Below are 21,227 nucleotides of genomic sequence, written 5' to 3'. Positions count from 1 at the left end.
AGCACATTAATTGTCCCATTTAGCTGGTGCTTATGTCCAGAGGTCCCATTCACAATAACATTAATACAACTAAAAATATTTAAGTTTTTGAAACATTTATAATTGGCATAGTTGAGTTTTTATAGATTCTAACACCAGAAGGGATCATTGTGATCATCTAGTCTGACCTAGTGAATAGCGCAGGCCATAGAACGTTCCCGAAATCATTCCTAAAAAGTACATCTTTTAGAAAAACATCCAACCTTTTAAAATGGTCAGTGATGGAGAATCCACCATGACTCTTGTTAAATTGTTCCAATGTTTAATTACTCTGTTAAAAAATGTATGATTTATTTCTAGTCTGCATTTGTCTAGCTTCAACTTGCAGCCATTGGATCATGGTAGAAAGAAGAGCCCATTATTAAATTTGTTCCCCATGTAGGTACTAGTAAACTGTAATCAAGTCATCCCTTAACCTTCTAGTTGTTAAGCTAAATAGATTGAGCTCCTTGAGTCTCACTATACGGCATGTTTTCTAGTCTTTTAATCATTTTCATGATTCTTCTCTGAAACTTCTCAAATGTATCAAAATCCTTCTTAGGTCACCAGAACTGGACACAATAGTGATTCCAGCTGCCACTCTCCGGCTGCCCAGCTCTGAAGGAACCGCCCCGCCAGTAGCAGCGCAGAAGTAAGGGTGGCAATACCATAGCATGCCATCCTTCTGCACTGCTGCCTCCAGAGAGCGGTGGCTGTTGACTGAGGGCCCAGCTCTGCAGACACCATACCAGGTCATCCTTACTTCTGTGCTGCTGGTGGCGGCGGTGCTGCCTTCAGAGCTGGGAGCCCGGCCAACAGCCGCCGCTCTCCAGCTGCCCAGCTCTGAAGGAACCACCACCACCAGCAGCTGTGCAGACGTAAGGGTAGCTGCACCGCAACACTCCCCCCCGCCAGTTCCTTTTTGGGTCAGGACCCCTATAATTACAACACTGTGAAATTTCAGATTTAAGTAGCTGAAATCATGAAATTTACAATTTTTAAAATCCTATGACCGTGAAATTGACCAAAATGGACCGTGAATTTGGTAGGGCCCTACCGATAACTATCCAGACATGAGCCCCCTAATCCCAGATGCCATATTTTCCTACCACCCTAGACCTGGATCATCATGACCCTACAAAACCAAGGTGCAAGGTCTTTATTCAAGGGGTCATGTTTTCCTGTGGTGAGAGGGAATAGAACGTACTGGCGTGAGCATGGGATTAAAAGCACCATGAACACATTCTGCTGAAATATATTTGAAATTTATTTTTTTAAAATTGAAAATTGGCATTTTAGTTTATAACAGCCATATTACTAGAAAATGACATTTCTGACACCAGCAGCATGAGAGTTGAATGTGAGAGATTGTAAAGCAATTTCAATCCTGCCATCAACTCAAGGCTCAGAAGTGCTAATAGTAATTAAAAACTTTTCTCTCCAAATACATTTCACACTTTGTACATGCTGTACATGCTGAGAAATAACTCTCACCACGGGAACTTTCAGATCGCGTGTGCTGAGTAAAAACAGGTACAGTTTTCTTTTGTCAGAACAGAACAAAGACATAAAGAGGCAGAGGGTTTCATTTACTCCTAGGACACTGCAGTCTACTGAGTGCCAGTGAACTAATGAGCCTCTCAAACCTTATGTTGTTCTGGCATGAATCAAGGCTTGATTCTTCTTAAGCCTTAGGAAACTAGCTAATTTCCAGGTTGATATCATCTGCAAAGTGGCTCTCCCCCGCACCCCATTGAGTGTTTGTAGTGATTAGTGGAGAGATGGGGTTAGGTCAGAAATCTAGGAAGAGTCTCTTGTTAAGAGTAGGGAAGTACACTGTGTGTACCTTGGTTGCAGTGGGGAGGAAGTTAGGAGTTTACTTATCTTCAGCACCTCAGAGAGAGAACAAAAAGTGAATATATCCACTGTTCTTGTTTTAAGGATTAATAGGCAAACAATGCTGTTTATGAGTTAAGTCTTTCGGTAATGGACTTCTTGGAAGCAAAAGATCACTAGTGCATCTATCAGAGGCGAGAAAACTGCCGATCTCATTTCCAACTGGAGCAAAACAAAGGCTTCTAGAAAGGATGATTGTTGGCTGAATTCCACAGTAGAAAAGCCTGCTTGTGGTACTAGTGTATCCAGAACTGAGGAATTATTGAGACTACCTGATAAAAAGACCCAAACAATTTAAAAATATATACATTTATATTTTATTTGAAGAATAAATCAACATATCTTATTACAGTTCTCACTTCTATTTTTATTTCTTCAACCACTGTGGAAAATACAGAGGCTGATCAGAAGTTTATGCAGAGTTAACAGATCTGTGGCTCGTGAATGGCACTTGAGTATTTCAGTTAAATCTGCCTTTGAAAAAGAAAGGCACTGTACACTGTAGTTCCATAGTGAATTTCATTACTGACTGGAAAACCCTGGCTTTGGTATTTGCTTGAGATTTTTTAGCTGTAGGATGGTAGAGACTTGGCATGTTCAGGAGATAATGCATTCAATCTGCAGGAAGAAATAAATTGTAACTTAAAGCAAGAGCATAATCTTCCAGCAAGATAAATATTACAGCCTTGGTTGGGGAGACTGGTCTTCCCCTTTCCATTGCCCTCCTGTCCTGAAGACAGCAAATGACAAGTAATCTGATGCTAAGAAACGCATAGGAAAGAAAAAATGATTTTACCATCTATATTACTTACACAAACCATTTCTGAGTGTACAAAATCTTCTTTTCACAATTTACAAATGGGGCAGCAAAAGAATCCTCAAAAACAAAGAGAGGAAAACATTATATTTTAACAAATCTGGAAAGCTGAGGAATTCTAGAAGACTGAAAAAAAGTGAATGTGGTGATATTAAAAAGGTTAAATGTGATTACACGGGTTACTATTGGCCGGTTAGCTTGACATGGATCCCAGGGAAACTCACTGAAAGGCTGATATGGGATGCAGTCAATAAAGAATTAAAAAATGGTAGCATAATTAATGCTAATCAACATGGTTTTGTGGAAAATAGATCTTGTCAAATAAATATATCTTTTATCGATGAGATTACAAGTTTGGTTGACAAAGGCAGCTGTGCTAATATAGGTAGATTGCTATATGGCATTTAACTGAATACCACACAGAATTTTGATTAAAAAGTTAGCACTATTACAAAATCAACATAGAACATATTAAAATGATTAAAAACTAGCTAACTGATTGATATAAAAAAATAATTATAAATGGGGAACCATCATCCAATGGAGATGTTTTTAGTGGGATCCCACAAGGATCTGTTCTTGGACCAAAGCGATTCAGTGTAATTATCAATGACCTGGAAGAAAATATAAAATCACTGCTGGTAAAGTTTTCAGCTCATACAAAAACTGGTGGAGCGTTAAACAACAATATAGGTAGGTCAGTGCTGCAGAACAACCTGGATCTCTTGATAAACTGGGCCCACCTGAACAAACACACATTTCAATATAGCCAGCTGCAAGATCACATGTCTAGGAACAAAGAACACCGGTCATGCTTCCAGGATGGGGGACTGTATTTTGGAAAGCAATAACTCTGAAAGGGATTTAGGGGTCATGGTGGATAACCAACTGAACATGAGCTCCTAGTGTAATGTGGTGGCTAGAGTGCAAACACAAGCCTTTGATATATAAGCAGAGATATAGGTAAGAAAGTGGTATGAGCACTGTATACAGCATTGGCGAGACCATTACTAGACTACTGCACCTGGATCTGGTATCCACACTTTAAAAAGGATGTTGATGAATTAGAAAGAATTCAGAAAAGAGGTACAAAAAAAAAGTTAAGGATCAGAGAACCTGCCTTACCGTGGGAGATTGAAGAAGCTCAGTCTATCGAAAAAAGAACAGGAGGACTTGTGGGACCTTAGAGACTAACAAATTTATTTGAGCATAAGCTTTTGTGGGCTACAGCCCACTTCATCGGATGCATGCAGTGGAAAATACAGTAGGACGATTTTATATACACATTGGACATGAAACAATGGTTGTTGTGAACAGTTCAATCTCTCTGGTCGCTCGATTACAGCCCTAAAAGTCGCAATATTACAACAAAAAAACTTCAAAACCAGACTCCAACGAGAGACTGCTGAATTGGAATTAATTTGGAAACTGGATACCATTAAATTAGGCTTGAATAGAGACATGGAGTGGATGGGTCATTACACAAGGTAAAACTATTTCCCCATGTTTATTTTTCCCCCCTACTGTTCCTCACATGTTCTGGTCAACTCCTGGAAATGGCCCATCTTGATTATCACTACAAAGTTTTTTTTCTCTCCTGCTGGTATTAGCTCACCTTAACTGATCACTCTCGTGACAGTGTGTATGGTAACACCCATTGTTTCATGTTCTCTATGTATATAAAATTGTCCTACTGTATTTTCCACTGCATGCATCCGATGAAGTGGGCTGTAGCTCACAAAAGCTTATGCTCAAATAAACTGGTTAGTCTCTGACGTGCCACAAGTCCTCCTGTTCTTTTTGCGGATACAGACTAACACGGCTGCTACGCTGAAATCAGTCTATTGAGTTTATGTAAAAAAAAGGTTAAGATGTGACTTGATCAGAGTTTATAACGATCTCCATGGAGAGTTTTCTCATAGCAGGGTACTCTTTAATTTAGCAGGGCATAACAAGATCCCACTGCTGGAAGCTGAAGCTAGACAGATTCAGATTAGAAATAAGGCACAGATTTTTAACAGTGAGGGTCATTACCCATTGGAACAATTTACCTAGGAATGTGCTGGATTCTTTGCCACCTGTGGTCTTCAAATCAAGACTGGATAAATTTCTAAAAGAGATGCTCTAGCTGACGTCAGAAGTTATGGGCTTGATGCAGGAATGATTTGGTGAAATTGTATGGTCTGTGCTACGCAGGTCAGACTAGAAGATCATTATGGTGCCTTCTGACTTCTAAAACTATGAGTCTACGAATAAGGTTTGAAAAATACATGCTGTACTACAGTATTCATGATATGAAGTTGGCAGATAGGGATAAGAAAATGGACAATGTTTATTTTGTTCCTCTGTTCTTCACCAAGATTTCCTTTTGCACCACCAGGGATATTTTAGTTACTATTTTACTAATCATTTAAGCTCACTCAGTAATCATTAAAATTTCCAGTCTAAGCTAATATTAATTTAATTATTAATAGACAAGAACAACAAAACTTGTAAGTTATTTCTTTCCTGCATTCCTGAGAATGAGAGAGTTTTTCCTAGAGGCTTAAAGAAAAAGTTTTAAAATTTCTGTCAACTATTCTTGGGGAGCGTCTTCTTTGGAGGATTCCTCTTTAAATTTCAGTTTGTTTTCTGCTGTAATTCCAAGAATTGCTTCAATATCTTGAACTGCTATCTGTAATAGATTGAAAGAGTGCAAGTTATTTAATGGATGTTATACTGGAATAAAGTCCCCACAAATTTTTCAGCTGGTTGCAAATCCCGCCCCCCCACAAAGTAATTTGTGTTATTTAACAGAATGCACCAATGGAATCTTCCACTATTACTGTGGGATTGGGAGTGTATTTATTTAAAAATAAACACAAATACATATAAATCCTAGGTAAATGAAAATATATTGCTAGACACATTTTGTTATTCTAATTAACTATGTTGTTTCATTATGCATATGTAAATCACTGTTAATTGACTATAAGTAAATTGAAATGAAATCCGCTTTTAGATGTTTCTTCAATACTTGGTTTTGAGTCCCTCCCTCAGATCAGAAAAATATTTTTTCTATTTATTGTGTTACATGTTAAAATTTAATTCTATTTCCCCCGAAAAATGCCATTTGACTCATCACAAGAAAATACAGTTAGAGTTAAGATTTAGTCTGTTTTACATTCTCACCATATCAATTACAACACAAATTTGCGATACAGGGGGTCTCTTCTTGCCTTTTAAGAAACTGTTTATAGTTCAAGTTTTTAAAATCTTCTGTAGAGCTAGAGGGCCTATGGGTTAGCAAAAGAACATTTGCTGAAGTTATGCTACTCTTTAGAATCAAAAGATAGCATCATTTTATAATAAGCAGTTGTTTCCACTATAAACTAGTCGCTCTTTACTTTCTTATGGCCTGATCCAACAAAAACTTACTATTGGATGTAGGGCTGGATTCACTATTGCCCAATGGTCTCTTTTCACCAGCTATGCTGGTGCATAAGGGCTCCCCAGGGAACATTCCCAGAGTAGAGATGCCCAATGCTAGGCACAGAGCTCTGCAGCTGCCCTGAGTCCATGAATAAGGTGAGCTTAGGTGTGGAGTGGGTACCCCCAGAAGAGGGAGTGTGAAGGAAACAAAATTGAAACTGTACTAGGCTGTTTCAAAGTTTAAGGTGACATGCAAAAAGTAAACCGATTGAGTGGTGAAGAATGAGTTGGATGTTTTAAATGTGATATTAATATTTTAAGTGGTGATTAGTAAAACAGGAAACTTCATTTTTTAATTTTTATCTTGATGGTATTCCTTTAAAAACAAAAGGGCCGATTGTGACAGAAGTCCCTCAAGCAGTATGGTGGCCTCCTTTGCCTCTTGCACGAGAAACTCAGAAGCTTTGGGGATTCGGTTTACAAATGGTTCCAAGTTAAAGCATATTTGGTTTCAAAGAAAAAGTTTCAAACTATTAAATTTAACTAACAGGTTCATTGGGAGACTTGCTATATTGACCTCTACAGTGTGAAATATGTACTGCTAACAATGAAAAAGGAATGGTTTAGCACTTGTTTACAATACAGCATGAGGTATTTTCAGTCCTGGTACAGAAATTAACCACGATCGTTAGTTAATTAACACCTCACCTTAAAATTGGTCTCGCCTTGCATATTAGGTGCTGATATTTCTTGATGGATGATGAAGAGATTGTGAGCAAAGGTCATGAGGACCCCCTGGAGATCCTCTCCGATTGTTCTGTTAATGATATCCAAACAAATGAGTTTACCAATGATTCCCTTCACATGCTTAAAAACAATCGGCTTCTCATTTGTGCCTGTCTGGTGATGGAATTTAATGAGAATTTTCAATCTCACAAGGTGGCAATCTTCAGGGAGATCTGAAAGATGAGGCTCCATTTTAACTTGTCAACAGAAAGGATTTGTGTAATAAATAATTTTTATTAATCAACTTAGCAAACAAGAGCAGTAGGTTCAGCTATTCCAAGCACAAGGCTACCACTGAGTTAGGACAGTGGCCTTAGCATATTTTTTAACATTTAAATTAGTGTAAAAGAATTGTTGCTACTTCATGCATGCACAAATACAATCCATGCGTAACACTTTCTTTTTGTGATACACAGACACTTGAACTGCATCAGTATTACTTAGACTATTTCATTGTTCTTAGAAATATTAGTATTAGTCTTTGGGGCTTTAATCTCTTGACAGTACATCTAGAGTCTCATTATAGCATATTTCATTGAGGGGGAATATGCCTCATTTAGAGCATGTCAGTTGCAATGCACATTAAGCACAGTGCAGTAAAATGCAGGATGGCTGCGTTATTTAAAAAATGTTACAATCTGAACCAAACTGTTACATTTTTGGAACTTAGTTTCCAAATTAAAATGGTTGTCTGACATGTATTTAGCAGTCTTGTTTGAGGGAAAAGAAATATTAGACAGAAAGTGTTAGAGATTCCATAGGATGTAAGGTTTCAGAGTAGCAGCCATGTTAGTCTGTATCCACAAAAAGAAAAGGAGGCAAACTTTGGATGAGAGTCAGCTTCATTTCATAAGACCAGATCTGGAAGCAGTGATGTGTAAGATGGTGTGAGTTATACATTAGGCAGTCATTGTGAGTCCAAGTCCTGGTCTACACTAGCGTGGGGGTTGACCTAAGATATGCAACTTCAGGTATGCAAATAGCATAGCTGAAGTCGGCATATCTTAGGTCGACTTACCTGGCCGTGAGGACGGTGGCGAGTCGACTGCTGCCGCTCCCCCATCGACTCCGCTTCTGCCTCTCGCGAGCTGGAGTTCCGGAGTCGACGGGGAGCGCATTTGGGGACTGATTTATCGTGTCTAGACGAGACATGATAAATCGATCCTCGATAGATCGATCACTACCTGCCGATCCGGCGGGTAGTGAAGACCTGCCCCAAAGATTCTCAGAGGGGTAGAAAAAAGGTGTAAGGTTCAGTAGGGTGGAAACAACACTAATTTAGGAGTTCAATTTTCAAAAGTGCCAAAGTTCCATTTTCAGAAGCACTTAGGAGACTACAGTTGCTAAGTGTCAAGTCACTTTTGAAAATTTTACCCTAGATCCTTGACACCTTCCCTTCTGTTGAGTTTCTTACTAACTCTCCTTCTAGCTCCTTGGTGTGTAAACTACACTAACACCCTTACACCCACTTACCAAACTCTTTAGAGCCATCCTCTTTTCTTTCAACAAGCCAGTCTCACTGGAAGTCAGCACATCACAACTAAATAGTGGGTGACAATCACTGAATTGCCAGATGGTCTTCCAATAAATCAGCACTTTTATTAAAATCCATGATGGTAATACTTTGTATTTTCATCTTCTTCAGCTCAAATAACTGTCCACTTGTTTACCTGGCTATTTAACTTATACTGTGTACTTACATCATTCCCAATCTGTACCGCTTGCGATCTTCATACAGTATAAAAATTGTTCCTTGTTTTTCCTGTTACATTGAAAAAAAAGTTATTTTAACTGTTGCTTAAAACAGTGTACATACTGATACTTACAATAAGAGATACTAACACCCATTGTGCAAGGATGGTATGTACAAAATCATGTAATCAAAGAAAGGATAGTTTTAAACTGTATGTACTGGATTATGACTCCGTGTAACCTAAGTAATTTGTACCAGAGAATACAATATAATAATTCTGTGTAAATCCAAATATATACATTTCAGAGTCTGTTCATATTCTGTGCCTTCTACAATGGTGGGCGGTCACGGATATTTTAAAAATGGTTTATGTATACACTTTGTTAATTCATCAAGGTAAAGAAGGCCCATACGAGCATTACATTCTGTAAAGTTGAGAGACATTGAAAATGTTTTTAGTCTTCATTATATCTTCTAATTCATTATGGGCTAGATCCTTGTTCCAGGGGAGTCAGTGGCAAAACTCACAGGGTCTGATTTTCAGAGGCACTAAGCACCCATTATCATATCATTTGGAAATGTGAGAAATGTCTCCTGATATGAAAGGCAAGTAGAAGACTCTGAAGTCTTTGCTGAGTGACCATGTGGAAGACTTCTGCCCCAGGATCCAGACACTTTTTCCTTTTATTATTCCCTCTCCACATACCATCTCCTCCCCTCTTTTTCCACGTTCCACTATTACTTTCTCATTGCTCTCTTCTCACTCCATTCACAATCCTCTACCTCTTCCTTCTTCACTGAAGTCTGTTTCTCTGCATCCTCCATCCGTCTCTCAATCTCCTTCTTCTCATTCTTCACAGAACCACCCCCCACTTTTAAGCCCACTCATATAGATCCTCAGGACAGTCGCCTATGAAGGAGTCAACTAAATATACTTAATCCAAAGGAAAACAACAGGAAACCTGTTGCTAAACCAGACTAATTGGTATGGGGCCTGCTAAAGAACCCTTTGTAATTTAGCTTTCATACATTAGTCTCAGTAAATCTGTTAAAAAAGAGTGATATGTGAAAGTACTATCAAGTCTGCCTTATGGCACAAACAAGATATAGGACAATTTTATGGTGAATTTTGTCCGATATAACAGAACTCCTGCACATGGAAGATTATAGTTTCCAGATAGAAGTTAGACAGAGTGACTATTACACTTTTCTCCTTCCATACCTGGACATCAAATCCAATGCCATGAGCCTTACATATTTGGAGGAGAACACTATAGTAAATTACTGAAAGGTTGGAGTGCCTCAGCTGACTGCTCATTACTGCATAGCGGCTGCTTACTGGAGATGGCTGGAAAAAAACAACATATGATTCTTCATTTCATATCATTTTATATAAAGCACCTACAATTTACTATTTAAATATAAAGGACTTTTGCTGTTAGTTATAGTGGTGTAAATCTGGAGTAACTCCATTTCTATTGGCAGTGGTATTCCCATTCATATCAATATCAGTTGAACATATAACTCAGAAGCAATGTAGGTTTCTGTGGGCCAGATTCTACTCTCAGATATATTGGTGTAAATCTGAAGTAACTCCCCCGAGATGCTCTATTGTGCCTCACCTGTAGATGTTTTAATTACTTCACTGATGACTGAAGCACTATGGAACCATTCTATCAGATTTTGACTAAGGTGGAGCCCCTCCAGATTTGCACTGCTATAGCTGAGAGCAGAATCTTCACACTGTGCGCAAATCTATATTGTTTTCAAGTTATATGCTCAACTGCTATTGATATGAATGGAAATTCCAGCGCAACAGTCAATCGAGTTTCTTGAGCTATGAACAGAGGGTGACCTATAGATTCCCCAGAGCCAGATTTACAGCTGGCCTCACTCCAGGTCTGCACATGCAGCCACTGCATGTGCACGCACAAATAGCTCTCTCTTTGTGTAAAGCTTGTAACTTGATGCCTCACCCCCACTCTGCATTTGTTAAGAGTTTGTGTTTGAAAATGCAAAGGCCATTTTAAAAAGTGTGGCCTTGAGTATTTATACTGTAGCACATAAAATGCAGTATAGTTTTTGTTATTATAGAGTATTACAAATCTAAAAAGTTTAAGCCAATGTGACAGAGCAAAGCCAGCGAGCGATTATTCTTCCCTGTCAGGAAGTTGAGGTCTGAAGGACCATTCTGAATTTTCAGGAATCTGGACATCATAAAACACAGCAAAAGGAAGAAAACAAATGCCAAAATTCTGAGCACCATATGTGTGAAAGATGTTTTGCTATTACAAAGAAAATGCCAGTTCCCGTTCATTATTTCATTTTTATTTACTTAATCTTCAGAGCAAACAATTAAGGGTCTTGCAATCAATATATTTTTACTTTTAGAACAACAGCATCCCAAAGTAGCATATGACCAACCTCTCTTCAATCTGATAGCATGGTTCTTCAGTGTCTTCAGCAAAAATCATCAAAGAAGTAATAAAACAGTCAACATGTGGTTCAGACAGGACAGCTCAACACTATCCCATCTGTCAATATCATATCTGCCATATCATGGTTTCTCACATAAAAAAGCAGAAGCCAAAAGCTATCAGTGTGTAGGAGACCATTGTGATTACTGAGCATGTTATTGCATGGTAATTACCATGAAGTCACATCATAATTCCAGTCTTATTTTTGTCTTAAGTTACAATAGTATGAAAATTACAACAGCCAAGGGGGAAATTCTGCCCTGAGATGGCACATGCATCTCCTCATTAAAATAGATGTGGATGAGCTCCGTGGGTTCAGTTTGCAGTGGATGGCAATGAATCACTTGTTTGCTTGGAGTTTGGGGTTTTAGAAACTGAATTTCTAGAAATGCTGCAAGTCAAAACTTGTTTACCTACACATATGACCAAAAGCTCTTCATGGTTTAAGCTGCTTTAAAGACTGATAGCCATTCACATTAAGGTCATTCTACATCACTGTGGCCAGAGCAGTAAAAAGGGGCTTTAGTGTAACTGAAAATCACGTCTTCATGGTCTGATCCTGCAAGACACTCAACTCACTGGGATAAATTCTCACCTGGTGCAAATCAACATAGCTCTACTAAAGTCAATAGAGCGGAATCAATTTACACCCCTGAAGTCAATGGAAGTTGGGGTACCTATTCTGTAAAGCAATTTGAGCTTTTAAGTCACAAGCACTGTGCAAACAACATTACCCAGGCCCACTGAATGTTCGTAGTAAAACCCCACATTCAACTTGATTGTGACTCTACATGAACCTTTTGCACAGCATTTCACTGAAGTGAGTGGCGCTTGAGTACAGCCACATCCAAAAAGCAAAATTTGCTCTACTGATATATTATTCAAGTTGGATGAGAAGTGCTTTAATTCTGCCATCACTTGTATGCTGTGCTCGCTCAGAAATCCAGACACTCTACATGACTGCGCTGGTCAAGTAGCTCTAGAGAAAAAAGAGAGTATTCTGAATTTGGGAAAATATATTAGTCTTGGCCTTCTTCTCTATTATGCCTGAAGGGAGTAGGGTTCCCATTCAGAAAATGAAAATAGGAATTGTGGTTAAAAAGGGGAAGTGGGATCAAAGAACAACGTTTGGGGAAAAAATACACACATGGCATCGTAACTGTAAGTCCTTCAGTATTGGTCAACTGTCAAGGCAGATATAGTTTTAGGGCTAACAAACTTGATAGCATCACTTTAAATACATAGAAAGTGGAAAACTTTAATGGCAATGAGAATACTACTGCTGGATAAATCAAATCAGTTAGGGATAATAGAAGCATTGTGACCAACAGTAAGGGGTGTATTCTTCCACCCTTATTCAACTAGCACCTTACTCTCATAAATAATCCCACAGATTTAGTTGACATATTTCATGAGAGTGAGGTGATATTCATTGAGTATAAGGTTGGTAGAATCTAAATGATTTAGCAAATATGGAACATAATATTCTGAAAAATCTTTTATAATCCACCCAAGCTCTGTGTTGAAAATGGACCTGAGTTCTGCTTACACATTATCATTCACCTCCTTACAAATGCTGCCCAATCAATATAATTTTGCCATGAAATAAAATTCAGTGAGAATACATTTCTCAGGCTTAAACCCCAAATTGATGTGTTTTTCATTGTAGGTTTCAGCCAGTACAAGGGATCTGACCCAAATCTCTCTGAAGTCATTGACAGTCTTTCCAGTGAATGTAATGGGAAATGGACCAGACGCTTAACTTACTTTCCAAGGCTACAGTGTCAGAGCCTGGATTACCAGTTCTGTGCTCAGATTACATTGTCATCCCCAAAGGGCTGTGAAGGTTTGTCTTCACGAGGATTTAAAGGGGTGTTGTTAGAACACATGTTGTAAGTAGCACATTCTATAAGTGTAGATGAGGCAGCATTTACATTAGCACCTGCTGGTGGGCTTAGCTGAAGCCTGGAGGCAGTCTTAACAACACACCTTTCAACCCTAATGAAGACAAACCTGTAGCTCTATAAGGAGGGGTGAGGGATAGAGTGACAGTTTATGTTAATCCTGACAGAATTTTACCATCCCTTCCATGCCCGCATGTAACTCTCACTGACAAGTTTTGTGCCTTACTGAGAGAAGAACCAGTCCCTTATCCTTTTCAGAGTAGGCCTGATCTAGTAGTCCTTATAAAGCCAGAGCTCCCACTTGAAATCAGTAGACTTTTCCTGCCAGAGAACAGCAAAACTAGGGCCAGTAATTCAAGTGAGTTTTTTAAATCATAGACACGTTGCAGCTTTGTTCTTGTTAGAGGCCTGATACTAGAATCAGGGTGCACTCTGCTATGCAATTCAGCCTTGCAGTTAGGGGGAGCTTTGAACGTGCTGCTATGTCAGGATCGGTCCCTACATGAAAAACAATGTGGAACAAATGTATGGTTAATATTAATTCTAAGTCACCTTTCATTAAAACAGCTGAATCATCACAAAAATACTTAATGCTAAACATAGAAAACCTTAAATATAATTTTTCACGAATAATATTTTTCTAAGCACAGTTTAAAGTGACTACGGCCCAGATCCTCAAAAGTATTTAGGTGCCTAACTCCCACTGAAATCAACAGAAGTTAGATGCCTAAACAGAAGTTAGGTGCCTAACTCTCACTGAAATCAATAGAAGTTAGGTGCTTTCTTTTCATTTCTAATGTGACGTCACATTTTTTTTTAACCTTCCTGAAACACACGGCTTCCTGAAATGCCTGGGCTTATTAGAAGGGATAGTGCTTACACTACCATGAGTAGCCCTCAGAATCAATAGAGATAATTCTATGGTTGAGATTCAGCAAAGCATTTGAACACATACGTGAGTCCTGTCCTGACTGCAGATACTTTCCTGAGCTGGGGCTTGAGTCTGGTGTTGTTTGCAGGATTGGGTTCTTAGTTCTTTGAATGGGGATACTGCATCTTGAAGCATGTAATTTACAGTATTTTTCCCCAAATAATATTGTTTTGACATTGATGCATTTAAGTTGACATAGTTGAAATCCTTATATAATACATCTCTGCCTGAAAATTAATCATGTTTATAATATTCTGAGAATTAATAACACCCATTGCTCAAGTCATTAACTTAAAAAAGGAGCTTCCAAAATCTGTTCTCTGCAGTAGGGGACCACAAATAAATGAATGCTTGATAAAATAATCCAAGTAGCAGTTTAACAAGCGTAAACTTGAATGTGGCTGCAATAACACAGAACTATTGTTTAAGGGTTGGCATCAGGTTGATGAGGTGCTTATTTCAGCTACAAAGCATGCATACACATGCATAATGAACTGCAGTATGAATTATTAATGTGTTGCTTATTTAGCCTCATCTGTCTAGAAGATAATGTATCCTAACTATAATGAGTGATTGGTTTTCTACATAATTACAGTAGCAGCAGTATCTAGGAAATTTGTTCTTTTAAAGAAGGATTTCTAAAAATACAATCGTCACACAAACTCAGTGGCTGCTCCATTTTATCAATAACAGCCCTAGCAGCATTGGGAATATATAATACATAAAGGGGACAGATTCATTATTAACATCATAATTTTACACAAAGTGTTTTACTTAATCATTCATTACAGATCATGTGCTGTAAAAACATTTGTCTCTCTTTTGTTTTTTTTTTAGAAAGATCTTCAAAGATAGTACTTTTTTTCTAGTTAACTTTTAAGGAGGTAAGAGCCAAAGATATAAAGAGGAGGAAAAAATTAAGGATAGAGTGACAATTTATGTTAATCGTGACAGAATTTTAATTCAAAAAGTTGCTACGTGATTACTTTTCATTTCAAGAAGGTGTACGACTGGGACTAATTCACTCCTCTCTAACTTAAAGTGGTTGCTTGACAAGAACAATAGATCAGGATCTCATTAACCTCTAAATTACAACTCTCTGACACTTTTTGGAATGGCACAACATCTCTCCTTTGTCGACAGAAAAAGCAGTTTGTGTGGTTTCTAATAAAACACCTAAACACTGCAGTTGTTCTCCTGGAACCTCCTCTTAACTCACCCTGATTTTCCCAGAGGGTTTCACCTTGTCTGTCCTTCTGCTGGGGATAGCCACCATCATAAGGACAATCTCAAGGCTGATAAGCCAAACAGTTTATCAAATTTAATAAATTCAATACCATAGTTTACACTTTCTAGCACCGTCCGTATGAGGATCTCAAAGCATTTTACTAATCGTGACTTATTTAGCCTCACAACATCCATGTGGGGTAGGGCAATATTATTAGCACTATCTTGCAGATGTGGAAGCTTAATTTACAGAGCTGTTAAGTGTCATCCCGAAGTTTACACAGGATGTAGACCACAGGTATCCTGACTTCTAACCCTGGACATCAGCCTCAGGACCATGATTGTCCTTCCTCCTTTTAGCCCTTGTGACACCATGGTGCTCTCCCTACGGTGCCCTTTTCACCACCAGTTTGGTTATCTTGTCTCACAAAGTTTAAGAATTAAATGTCACAAAAATTCCGTAAAACGTGGAGAACTATGTCAGAGTATTCATCATTTAATTAGTGCCATAAATAGAACCAATACTGATAGGTGCAAAATGTGGCTAATCAGAGTCACCATAAATGGCCAAGCCCTTTCTTTTCATTTCTAATGTGATGTCACATTTTTTTAACCTTCCTGAAACGCAAGAGAAGTTGCTGCTCAGTCATTAACCCTTTGGTACTGGGGGGGCTCTAAAGCAGCTGCTGGTTATGCTAAAGGAAACCCCCAACCTTGGAATCCACAAATTAACTGGTATTTCTGAAGGCGAACGTGCTGAACAGCCTTTTATACCTGAAGTCACTGAAACATTACTTACAGTTTCTGCCTCCTCACTCTGAACACTTTGACTTTTCGTCTTCTTCCACGTAAGTGGCACTTCAAAGTGGCTAGAGCACCCATCTAGATTGCCATTTGTCACATACAACATGAGCTGAGTGAAGGCCAGCTGGTCACTATAGCAAAGGTCAAGGTCTGTTACCCACACCTACCAAAACACAAGAAGGCCAAAAAAAAAAAAAAAAAAAAGTGAAACTCACCAAGTTTATTTAATGAAGCTGGGACTCCACTGGTTTATGAATGCTGGTACATCATTTACTTGACTGAGCTAAAGAAACCATTTCCAAACTGGAACAACCAAAACTCTTACATAATTTTAGAAAGATACCTACCAGAGAATATTGAAAGGCTCAAAAACAGACTAATAAGAAAATAGCAAAACTCACTGCAAAGGTTTTAGCAGGAATTAAGGACATGCATGTAGATGAGCTCATGCGATGGAGCAGCTCATAAATGGAGCTAAAATGTACACTGGGGTTTTCTCCCCTAAAGATTTTTTACTGTTAAAAACACTCTAGTTACAAAAAAACAACTTTTTTTGAGATAGAAATGAGGAGGTCCTTAAGGGCAGAGTCATGTTGTGAGTGAAAGGGATGGTTTCACATAGAAAGCAATGCTATTTGAATATAACATATGCTTTAGTCACTGATGATTTCAGTGATGGTGTTGAGCAATGCATATTCCTACTGAAGTATATGGCATCATACACAGCAGTTGCTTTGTCTTGTGTGTAGCAAGTAATGTGACTTGGGGCCTGCTTCTGCTTCCACTTACACTGACCTCTTTGCAGGTTTAACTTCCATGGAGTCACTCTAGATTTACATCTGTGTAACTGAGAGCAGAGAGTCAGGCCCTAAAATTTTAGAGCTGAGAGTGACATGTGCACCCATAAAGGCTTGCATCTGCACAAACTGGGTTATTGCACATTGAACTACCCTCCACTGGCACACAAATGCTAATGGGGGTGTTGTGAGGACACAATGTGATCTCAATTCTGAAATGTTGGCTCTTTATGTCTAAGCCTATATATTATTAGAGATAAAAGTCCAAGTTACAAGGAATGTTAAATAACCCGTCTGGTTACTAGCCTCTATCTACCATCCAATATCTACCATAGGAATTGATATGACCCTAAGCAATTCTGTATTCACACACAATTGTAATAATCTTTGTACAAAATATGCCTTGTGAGGTATCATTTGAAAACTATTCATTCACTGGTCAGTAATATCATGGTGAAAAGTGTGTAGCAATATTATATGTAAAGTTATAAATTTCCCCTGCATGATGTTATTACCCATTTTTAAAACCAGACAGCTTGCCTTGGTAAAGGTGTTAAATAGATCTATCCTAAACAAAGGAATGTGGGTTTATACCACTTTAAATATAAGCAGTAAACCAGGCCATCAAGCTAGCAAGGGGAAGAGACTGTGGGAAACAGAAAAATTTGCATTTTAGCAAACACCAGCGGGAGGAAGAAAGAGCATGGAGCTTCCTTAACCACCAGACTCCATGTTGCCTTCCTCACCATTTGAATAAAGTCTTTATTTTGAGGGATAATTTCAAAGGTTCACTGGACTATAAAAGAAAGGGGCAAAAAACCCCCAAGTTCTCTCTTTCACCTAAGACTACAAAAGAAATAACAACCTGGGCTTCTGGAGGAGATCCTGACCAAAATGGGGGGGGTCAGTCACCTTGTTAGAAGACTGGGGGTGAGAAAAAGACAACCTGAACAAGGCTGTACCTTGCTAGATTAAGTTTTAGACTTTTAGATGAGTATTTTCACTTTTATTTGTTTGTAAGCATTTCTAACTTTCTCTCTTATACTTGAATTCACTTAAAATCCTATCTTCTTTTGTTATTTTATTTTTAATCTAAACCCACAGTGCTGTGTTTGATTAAAGTGAATGTTAACGCCAGTTAATATGGCAAGCTGTTGGGTTTTGTCTCTTTAAAGGAGCAAATGGATCATATTCCTCTGAATATTGCAGGAGAGGGCTGGACATTGCAGAGCACATGGGTGTGGGAAAGTATGGGATTGGGGGTGCATTGGGGTCACCTGCTAATATTAACCAAGTCTGCTAAAGACAAGTGTGTGTCTATGATAACTGCTGGCAGGCTGTGGTTCAAAGTGGTTGAATCAGAGCAGTACAGTTTACAGAACATAGAGTGCATGCTGGCTGCTGGATGTGCGTGTGGCTCCAGGCTGGGAGCCACAAGTAGCAGAAGCATTTTGGGGCACTCAGGGTAATAATACAAGCAGTGTCCTCTTGCTGGTCTGAATTGCACCTTGAAGTGGGACACCGCCATCATCCATATTATTGGAGCACCCTCACGATCTTTAATCGATTTATCATCACAACACCTCTGCAAAGTAGGGCAGTACTGTTAGCCCCTATTTTGCAGATGAGGAACTGAGCCCCAGAGATACATGCCCAAGGTCATAGAGGAAGTCTGTGGCACAGCGGGGACTTGAACCGAGGTTTTCCGAGTCCTAGACTTGTGCCCGAAGCATTCTTCCTCCCTGCACACCATTAACTGTATGAACAAGTATCTTGTGGAACATCTATGAAGTGCTGCATAGCTGATAATAATAGCAATACGCTTGCACTGGAGGAAACTGAAATGTAACCATATTTTCAGGAAGACTTGGGGCACTTGTGCCTTTAAGAGCCATCACGCATTGGGATGCCACAGAGGTGCACTGTCCCAGCCGCAGCTCTTGGAAGCTTCGTGCCTGACCCTTGTATACCTGGAGCTCTGGGGAGTGCACAGGCAGGGAGGGAGGGCGCTGTGCCACCCCTGAAGGGGGTGTAGCATCTAGCCCCTTTGCTCTAGTGGCTAGTATGGAGCGTGGGACGGGGGAAGGAAAGCTCCTCCCACCCACTTTTAGGAGACTTTTGCTAGCAGTGGCAGTAGCTTCATCTTATGCTAAGTGGAGCACAAAGACCATGCTGTGGCTAGGGAAGCTCTTTGAATCCTCCTCTCCTCCAGACTGTTGTACTCACAGCAGCCTGTACATAGTTTGCTCTTACATTATTCACATTTAGGGCTTATATGCACTAACACTTACTTCAGTATAACTGAAGACGCTCAGGAGTGTGAAAAAGCCCCCCCCCCCCCCCCAGTGACGTAAGTGACACCAACCTAAGCGCTGGTGTGGACAGCGCTATGTCGGCGGGACAAGCTCTCTACACTAGCAGGGCCGTTGTAGCGATTCTAGCCTAGACTAGCCCCCAAAATCCATGTGCCTAACCCTGCAATCAGATACGTTAACATACATAAAACGTCTGCCCTCGAGTGGACTCCTTTAAAACAAATCTAGCAGTGACTGACTTGAATAAGTCTTTGAGTGGTAAATGGCATCATTATAAGGATATTAAGAGGTCAGGCAGCCAAGGCCTCTCGCTAAACTGGAGCTAATTTCTGAATCGTATTCACACAGTAATGCCCTTTTCATAACAGCAAATAAATCACGTCTGTAACAGTTGTTAATAACTAACTGCCAAGTATCTGTTGCTGTATTAAATATGCTATTTGTCAACTTAAATATTTCCTGCTGCATGGTATAAAATGCAAATCAGATGCTGATGACTGGCTTTGCTTAACAATAGAGGGAACTTTCACCAGTTACAATGCTTAATTTTCCCTAAGAATGTAGTCTTACATAGTCACTTTCTATGCCGGTGAGAAGGAGCTTTCAAAATACAACAGATTTAGACTATTTCAGCACCTGATAACCCTTCAAATGAGCTACATTTTTACAGCACATGTAGTTCATGATGAATTCATATTAAATGCATTTCCATAAGTATTAGTAATAAATCAATAATAGCGAGTGTATCTTTAATTCTGTGAAAATTAGGTTTAGAATCTAAAATAAGTATTCCACAAAGAGAGAGAGAGAACTCGATGGCTTGAGTGAGAAGATCAAGGATTATGGAAAATGTTTAGTTCACAGGTTCAAATCTGTCCCAAAATGGCAGTGACCAGCCGTCATTAGTATCCAATGCCTGCTCGGGGACCTATGTGAAATGAGTTGACCATCTCCATCCAGTTTCTGGTGCCACAGCAGTAAAGCCACAATCAATGTCAGCACTAAGTGAAAGCTTTGCTGGAAGCCTCAACAACGGGGAAGGAGGGAAAGATCTCAAAAGCTGTGAGACAATTAATCCCTCACCCTAGAGGTGGTCTCTCCAAGATAAGGTTCAGACACGAAAGCAGGGAGCGTAAAGAAAATTTGCACTGCATTGCCTGTGTTGTACCCGATCAGTGGATAATTACATGGCTTTGGACAGTCAAAGTCACGTTCTGACAATGTGTAAAGAACCTGGCCTTCCACTTAACAACAGAGAAACCCTCAAAGAAATGCAGCATTAGCAGGTGACAAATTTATTAAAACATCATAGAAATTCAAATAGACAACATAAAAAATGTAGTGTTACATATTTTATGTAACAAGTAATACAATCATACAAGCTTTGTCAGCAGCTACTTTCCTGTAAGTTTAATTGTAAAGTGTGGCTAGGCCACTTTTATTTATGTTTAGATCTACAGAATAGATCCATCAAATTCAGCCTGGGCACACGTCCTATGATTTTAATAAGACGCTGTAACGCTGTATGTAACAGACCCTCCAAAAGGTAAGCTAGGCACATTCCCATCCACCACTCTGAGACCCAGGGGCATTACAGAGTCCTCAGTGAATGAGAAGTAGGCCCAGCTCAGCTCCCTGCTCAGGGAAGGGCTATAAGATTGCATGCTAGCGACAGAAGGCCTTTGGGCAGGACAGCCTCCATACCCAGAGGTCAGAGGACTGGGCTGAACACTGGAGGTATTACAGTCCATCAACATTCCTTACATTCCATGCTCACTGCTTCATCATCCCTTGTGAAAAAGTTCTATAAAAATGAATGAATTAAATCAAGAGTTGGATTCTAAAAACCTACAACATGCAGCAGAGAATGACATCCATCACCTCTAACCCACAGTTGCCAACTTTCACGTGGTAAATAAGCACCCTGACTTTCACAATAAGCCAAATATCAAGCTAATCCCATTTCAAAACAAGGTGAAAACAAGCCAATCCCGAAGAACTCCAACACTCTATGTGACTAGATTCCCCCAGCGTGCATTCTGGTACTGTGGTGGGCCCGCTGTGCGCCTCTGATTTTCTCCCCCGCCTTGCCCCTGCTTGCCCCTTGTTCCTGCTTGGCAGGAGCCAATCAAAAAGAAGAAGCAACAAGCT

General features: G+C 39.4%; 1 protein-coding gene across 1 annotated transcript in view; it reads right to left on the bottom strand.

Annotated features, from left to right (window-relative positions):
- Nucleotides 1-4,988: 4,988 nt before the first annotated feature.
- IQCH (IQ motif containing H) overlaps nt 4,989-21,227 on the bottom strand; it is an 80,358-nt gene continuing 64,119 nt past the window's right edge. Inside the window, exons 11-14 of the mRNA XM_077828105.1 lie at nt 15,969-16,127; nt 8,629-8,690; nt 6,851-6,959; nt 4,989-5,405 (exon numbers count right to left, since the gene is read on the bottom strand). Coding sequence (XP_077684231.1) covers nt 5,307-5,405; nt 6,851-6,959; nt 8,629-8,690; nt 15,969-16,127 — 429 coding nt within the window. The 3' untranslated portion in view covers nt 4,989-5,306. The remainder of the gene's footprint in view (nt 5,406-6,850; nt 6,960-8,628; nt 8,691-15,968; nt 16,128-21,227) is intronic.

The sequence above is a fragment of the Eretmochelys imbricata genome, chromosome 10 (assembly GCF_965152235.1).
Source record: "Eretmochelys imbricata isolate rEreImb1 chromosome 10, rEreImb1.hap1, whole genome shotgun sequence".
NCBI lineage: Eukaryota > Metazoa > Chordata > Testudines > Cheloniidae > Eretmochelys > Eretmochelys imbricata.
This window is presented reverse-complemented; position numbering and strand designations above follow the sequence as displayed.